This window comes from Ahaetulla prasina, chromosome 5 (genome assembly GCF_028640845.1).
Source record: "Ahaetulla prasina isolate Xishuangbanna chromosome 5, ASM2864084v1, whole genome shotgun sequence".
NCBI classification, from domain to species: Eukaryota; Metazoa; Chordata; class Lepidosauria; order Squamata; family Colubridae; genus Ahaetulla; species Ahaetulla prasina.
Window position 1 is genome coordinate 22,860,765 of NC_080543.1, and position 7,723 is coordinate 22,868,487.

Sequence of the window (7,723 nt, forward strand, 5' to 3'; positions counted from 1 at the left end):
TTGATATTTAATAATTAAAGTCGGTAAGAAAACATGTATCAACCATTAACAGCAGTAAAAATGCACATCATTGAGTGTTGTGTCATCACCCTCACCCTGTGGACGTTCCACCCTTGTCTGGATCCCACATATGCCAGTTGAGGGGCAGCGTTTGCTCCATGGGCCAAAATCACCCCAACGCAGACCGTGGCCTAGCATAGGACTACCATCACTGCAGGTGAATTGGATGTTGTTGGCTGAGGTATCATCACCCTCTCCTTGAGGTGGTTCTACTCTCAGAGAAAAAGAAACCAGGTAGCCTGAGCGGCAAAATTGGCTTGTGGTCCAGGTTCCCCATCTGCAAAAAAAAAGACAAAGATGGATAAGCATCTTTGGTGTCTAGTTTAAATATTGTTAGCAGTTCAAGAGATCCGGATATAATGGTTACGATCAGGCTAGTACTGGACATTTGCTTGCAGAGGCCCCTTTTTTTGCAATTATTCTGATTTTTATTTATTTATTTGTTTTGTGAACAGATCAAACCTTAAACTGCCAAACTGAGGCCACTTTTTTGGTTTTATAATTGGCCAGAAAAAAATCACTTTCACTGCATTCTACTCTGATTAAAAGGTCTGATACATACGTAAAAGGTATCAGTAAATAATACACATTTTCTGTCACTACAATCGCATCATGTTTAATACAGCAATGAAACCATTCCCTAGCATTTATCGACTAAGTTGCTTGGGATTTGATTCTGAAGAGATTTGCCCAGAATTCAAGTATATGACATTAAGAACCACCACACAGCAAATGGACATGAAGCTCAGCAGTGCAGTCCATATCTCCCCACAAGGAATGTTATGAGAACAGCAGATAGATACATGAACTGCACGATGAGAGAGAGGTGTGGAAGACTAAAGTCGATAAATATTGTTGTTGGAGTGAAGGCATGAACAGAAAGAAGATGGGAAAGGGGGCAAAAGGATGGAGATATATTTGCTGTGGCTCCCTGTCACATTGTGATGGGGTTAATATTTGGGCTGGAAGAGTTTTACAAAGCAAAAGTAACAATAGACGCAGAGCCCATCACATTGGGGGCTTTAAAAAAATGTACAGAAAGTATTTACAACCAGGTGAATAACAGAGTTCTGGAGTCAGGTTATTTTGCCTATCATCACTTACACCCTGTATGGGACGCGGTGGCCCAGAGGCTAAGATGCTGAGCTTGTCAATCAAAAGGTTGGCAGTTCAGCAGTTTGAATCCCTAGTGCCACGTAATGGGGTGAGCTCCCATTACTAGTCCCAGCTTCTGCCAACCTAGCAGTTTGAAAGCATATAAAAAATGCAAGAAGAAAAATAGGGACCACCTTTGGTGGGAAGGTAACAGTGTTCCATGTGCCTTTGGTGTTTAGTCATGCCAGCTACATGACCACAGAGATGTCTTCAGACAGCACTGGCTCTTCAGCTTCGAAACATGGATGAGCACCGCCCCCTAGAGTTGGGAACGACTAGCACATATGTGCGAGGGGAACCTTTACCTTTACATTCTCTATTTATCCTGCTCCCTTTTCTTTTTTCTTTGTCTCTCTCCTCCCTTTTTAGATAGGACAGGACAGGACAGGACAGGACAGGACAGGACAGGACAGGACAGGACAGGACAGGACAGGACAGGACAGGACAGGATAGGATAGGATAGGAGTGTAATCATTTTTTATTTATTTATTTATTTATTATTTATTTTGTCACACAGTATATATAAGCATAAGCATGAAATAACTATACAATATATAAGCATATATATAAGCATAAGTATGTAATAACTATATTAATTGGATATAATGGAGGGAAACAATAGGACAGGAATGGTAGGCACGCTTGTGCTCTTATGCACGCCCCTTACAGACCTCTTAGGAATGGGGTGAGGTCAATAGTAGACAGTCTTTGGTTAAAGCTTTGGGGATTTTGGGAAGAGACCACAGAATCAGGTAGTGCATTCCAAGTATTAACAACTCTGTTACTGAAGTCATATTTTCTGCAATCAAGATTGGAGCGGTTAACATTAAGCTTAAATCTATTGTATGCTCGTGTATTGTTGCAATTGAAGCTGAAGTAGTCTTCAACAGGAAGGACATTGTAATAGATGCTTGACTCTTTCTCTGCTCAACATCACAAGAACAGAAAAGTCTCCATCCATGATTTAACATCAGCTGCTCAGTCAGAGAAGCCATTAAACAGCCTTTCAGTGTCCTCCCCTTCTGATATCAGTAAGACTGACTTCCAGGATTGGATAGCAGTGAACAAAGCTCCAGTCATCTCCCCTCTCACTCTTCATGACAAGAAAATGAAAGAGGATAAGTTACTCACAGTCCAACTGTAGACTCAATTGTTCTGTTATCATTACAATACAAGCGGACTCCATTCAGAGCTGTATCGTCATCATTCCCTTGGGGTGCTTCTACCTATGAAAATGAGAATAATAGAATAACAGAGTTGTAAGGGAAAATTGGAGGTCTTTTAGTGAAACCCCCTGTTCAAGCAGGAAACTTCATACCATTTCATAAAAATGGTTATCCAACCTCTTCTTAAAAATCTCCAGTGTTGGAGCACCCCACAACTTCTGGAGGCAACTCATTCCACTGATTAATTTTCTGTCAGGAAATTTTTCCTTGGTTCTATGTTGGTTCTCTCCTTTGCTTCTTGTCCTGCCTTCAGGTACTTTGGAGAATAGGTTGACTCCCTCTTCTTTGTGGCAGCCCCTGAGATATTGGAACACTACTATCATGTCATCCCGTAGTCCTTCTTTTCGTTAAGCTAGACAGGACTGTGGGAAGCAGCATTGGGAAGCAACAGGCAAACGGTGAGCACAGGAAGTTGTATTTGTGGAAATGGTGCGTGTGTGTGTGTATGAGACCATCCTCTCTCCCATACACACCAGTCCACACAGCCAGAAAGGTTGGGGACTGCTGCCCTAATCATCTTTGTTGTTTTTCTCTGCATTCTTTGAAGAGTCTCAGTGTAATCTTTGTTATGCCAATCTTTGGCAACAAAAATTGGATGCAATATTCCAAGTGTGGTCTTACCAAGGCATTATAAAGTGCTACTAAGGCCGCTTAGGACTGTGTTGGCTTTTTTTGGCAGCTACAAGCACACTGTTGGCTCATATTTAATATTTTGAGACTTCAATATATCTTCTCTTGGTGTTGCAGTCTTCAATTCTCAGAATGTCCAACATTTAACCAATAATGATTTAGATCAAGTCTAGATCTGCTATGTATAATATGTTCAAACAACCTGTTCACTGAATTAATCCATTTTATGTGCTTGGATAACATCAGACAGAAATCACAATATACATCAAAACACACACACAAAAAAACCCTCAAACCAACCATATCTGACCTTTCCCTGTGATTGACTCAGCCTTCCATCCTTCCAAGGTGGGTAAAATGAGGACCCAGATTATTGGGGGAAATAGGCTGACTCTGTAACCCGCTTAGAGAGGGCTGTAAAAGCACTGTGAAGCAGTGCTATTGCTAATGCTGAACCAATAATGACTAGCTCGCCATATTCTAGAATATTTATTAAACATTTATTTAAACATTATCACAATTATTTCAGACTGCCTTTCTTAAAACACAAGGTGAAAAAATAGGAGAAGAGCCCTATGACACCCTTGCACTCTCAAACATTTTCCTTTTGAATTTTAGAACTAAGTTCAAAGGAACATGAAGAAATAAAGGAGCATCTGAAAAAGTAAGCTTTTACCTTCAGGGAGAAGCCACGAGCATAGCCGTAAGGGCAAAACTCTCTTGGGCCCCAGTGACCCCAAGCATTCCCATTTGGCACAGTGAGCACATAACTATAAAGTCGGGCTTCTGTATTCCACAGGCAGCAGGAGATGGTCAAGAGAAGAAGGATGCTGACAGAGCGATCCATGGAAAAGGGAATGCGTCTGCCTCTTGAAATGCAACACTTGCAGAATTTGCAACCTCCACAAACTGAAAACTGTTTATAACATGTGCAGAAGACCACCCACAATTGATCATGTTTCCCAATCTTAGTAAAGTAAAATCAAATACTGTAACTCCCCATCAGTTATGCCAACTGATCTGATTGTACTGTGTTACCAAATAATTCTATTTGTTTTAAATGTTGTAACTCACTGGTATCAGCCTGTACAGGGTTCCAAGCAATACCGAGAAACCAGAAAACAAGGTTACAGCTAAATGAAATACCCAAAATTTCTCAATCTAGCAAAATTCCTCTAAATACAATCTGGGTCGTTCAACTGGGCAAGTTGAAATTAAGCAACCCAGAGTTGATTTTAGAGGGATTTTGCTAGATTGAGAAATTTTGTTAATTTAAATTAGCTTTAACCTTGTTTTCTGGTTTCTGGGTATTGAAAACTTTCCCGTTTCAACTGGGAAAGTTGAAACTGCAGACCAATTGTTTTCATACTTGATATATGTTGCAACTCACATACTTAATGCAGTTCTATACTACTGGAAACATTTATGTTTATCTCTCTTATACTGCCTATAATGCAAATTTCAGATATTGAAAGAAAATAAAAAATATAATTAAATAGGTCCCAATAATACATTTGATCTTTCAATGCCAAAATCAAACCAAGAAGCCTAAATTAAATCTGTCCAATCTTGAAGAAGTGGAGACTATTAACTGAATTTTTAATTGTATTGTTATTTACTAGAGCTTTTGAGTTGGTATGATCAGAGTCTATTGATTCTGATTATAAACATCACATCAATCGCATAAACAACAATAGGTAAAACCACAAAGTAGTGATTATACAGTTGCAAGTTATATTGTGCCAGTTAGTACCTCTCAGTCCAAGGCTCTTCCCAAGGTTATTGCAAAACTAATTGAAGGAGGGAGTGTTAGATAAGCCATTAGGAGAGGGGGAGTAGGAATGAATAAATAAATAATTCACCTGGCACTCTTTAACTGAGTAATGCCCTTGGCCTACTTGACACTTCCAGGATCTTCCTTGTAGGTAGCACAAAAGAGGGGTGGAACCTTTTCTGTTATAACTGCTTACAATTCCAAAACACCATACATTTGATGTCTACTTATATAGTTTCCCTCTCAATTAAATGTTTATTTTATTTTATTTGTCAAACATGTACAAGATAACAGGTATAAGTGTCAGGCCTGGAAGCCATACTAGACTTTAGGTTTCCAGACGCTGCCACATTTTTCCCCTGAGGGGAAGAAGGGGGGCTGAGGGGTATGGTAACATTCTTCAGGGGGTCAAGATCGGATGGTGTTCACATCTGCAGGAAGAGTGACGAGAAGATATTCGAATGAACTGGGAGAACGTGGGACCATGTGACCATCAAAGGGGTCAGGGGGGTGGGACTCTTGGGGTTTGTATAACTGGGGAAAGAATCCGGAAGTTCAGTTTTGGAATTTCACTCATCGTGTGCCAGTTTCCTCATGCTAGAACAGTAGGACAGGGACGGTAGGCATGTTGGTGTGCTTATGCACACCCTTTACAGACCTCTTAGGAATGGGGTGAGGTCAACAGTAGACATTCCAGGCATTGACCACTCTGTTGTTGAAGTCGTATTTTCTGCAACCAAGTTTGGAGCGGTTTATCTTGAGTTTGTATCTATTGTGTGCTCGTGTATTATTGCGGTTGAAACTGAAGTAGTCATTGACAGGTAAGAAGTTATAGCAGATAATTTCGTGTACTAGGTCAGACTGAAGGCGACATAGTTCTAAATTGTCTAATCCCAAAATTTCAAGCCTAGTAGCATAAGGTAGCAGAGGAGTGGAGGACTCTTCTCGTAAAATATCTCTGGACTCGTTCAATTGTATTAATGTCCGATATGCAGTGTGGGTTCCAGGCAGATAAGCTGTATTCGAGAATTGGTCCAGCAAAGGTTTTGTATGCCCTAGTTTGCAATACAATATTACCGGAGAAGAAGCTTCACAAGATTAGATTAACCACTCTTAATGCCTTTTTGGCAATGCTGTCACAGTGAGCTCTGGCACTTAGATCATTTGAGATGAGCTCTCCAAGGTCCTTGACAGAATGAGGGCCGTCAACGAGGTCGTATCCACCCAGCTTGTATTTGATGTTCTGATTTTTTTTGCCAATGTGTAAGACAGAGCATTTGTTGGCTGATATTTGGAGTTGCCAGTTGTTTGACCAGAATTGGCACATAGTCAAGGTCTTTTTGTAGGGTAGCAGCATTGTCGGTGGTGTTGAATAGTTTAACATCATTCGCAAAGAGAACGCAGTTGCTTATAATATGATCATATAATATGATTACTTCCAAATTTTAATTATGGCCAATTTAAATAAGTTTTTTATTAGTATTTTAATTGTATGTATTGTGCATTTTACTTGGCTGTGAACCGCCCTGAGTCCTTCGGGAGAAGGGCGGTATACAAATTTAAATAATAAATAAATAAATAATGATCGCAAAGGTCATTTTATCTGCCTGTTCACTGCCCTGAGTCCTTCGGGAGAAGGGCGGTATACAAATTAAAATATTATTATTAAATATTATATTATTATTATTTATGTGAATTTTTATGGGAATTATGTCAATTTATTTATTTATGTGAAATATGTCAATTAGTGAATTTTCCTAGCAATAACTGATGAAGAGGCCTTGCTTGAAATACTCAATACATCAGGCTAATGCTGGGCTACTATAAATTGCTTTAAAATGGGAAGGAACAACAATATTTTCTTCCAAAGACAAGATATGTGAGAAAAGAATTGGCATAACTTTTAAATCAAATCTTCTTTTTCAAAATTACTATTTTTCCGAGTTTTCAATTTCCAATCTCTTTAATGTTCCTCTTTTAATGCAAGCAAAATCCATCACTGTTTCAGAATGAAGCAGGGTGCACAAAATGTGTTTCATTTGCCAAGAATAGTTTTCCTGGTCAAGATTAAGCTCATCAGTATCTCTGCCTGCTATGACACGACTCATTTCAGCTAGAAAAACGACAAACATCGCAAGCGCGTGTCGTGTGCTGCTTTGCACAGGACCTGGATTTTCTGGCACCTGAAAGCAAACTGCCAGCGTGATAATTTAGTGTCATAACAAAGGAAAGGTTTGAACAAGAAACAGAGGCGGATAGTTTATTTCCCTTTTCAACATGAGCTCAATTTTCACTTCCAAAATTGATACACAAGCTTCTGTTTTTATTTTATGTGTCCTTCTCTGAATGAATGACATGATTCTCTGATAGTAAAATGCTTGTAGCATAACTGTTCGTCAGTCGTATTTTGTAGGCGAAACTGCTAGCAAGAAATGCATACAATAACAAATGTCATGAGATACACAAACATTTGTCTCCTCAAATTATATTTCAATTATAATTTCAATTGAAATTATATTTCAATTTCCAGGAGATAGTCCTTGACTTACAACAGTTCATTTAGTGACCCTACAAAGTTACAACAGCAACTGAAAAAAAGTGACTTATGACCATTTTTTCACACTTATGACGGTTGCAGCATCCCCATGGTCACGTCATTTACATTCGGATGCTTGACAACATTTATGACAGTTGTAGTGTCCCAGAGGCATGTGATCCCCTTTTAGTGACCTTCTGACAAGCAAAGTCAATGGGGAAACTAGATTCACTTAACAACCGTGTTACTAATTTACAAACTGCAGTGATTCACTTAACAAATGTGGCCACAAAAGCCGTAATATGGCGCGAACTCATTTAACACATTTCTCACTTAACAACA

General features: G+C 39.3%; 1 protein-coding gene across 1 annotated transcript; it reads right to left on the reverse strand.

The window, feature by feature from the left end:
* LOC131199601 (vitelline membrane outer layer protein 1-like) lies at positions 1 to 3,954 on the reverse strand. Its single transcript, XM_058185546.1, has 3 exons — positions 3,748 to 3,954; positions 2,347 to 2,441; positions 1 to 337 (listed from the first exon to the last, which is right to left on the reverse strand). The coding sequence occupies exons 1-3, from the start codon at positions 3,916 to 3,918 to the stop codon at positions 46 to 48; spliced, it is 558 nt and encodes a 185-aa protein (XP_058041529.1). The 5' UTR covers positions 3,919 to 3,954; the 3' UTR covers positions 1 to 45.
* Between the last annotated feature and the right edge of the window lie 3,769 nt (positions 3,955 to 7,723).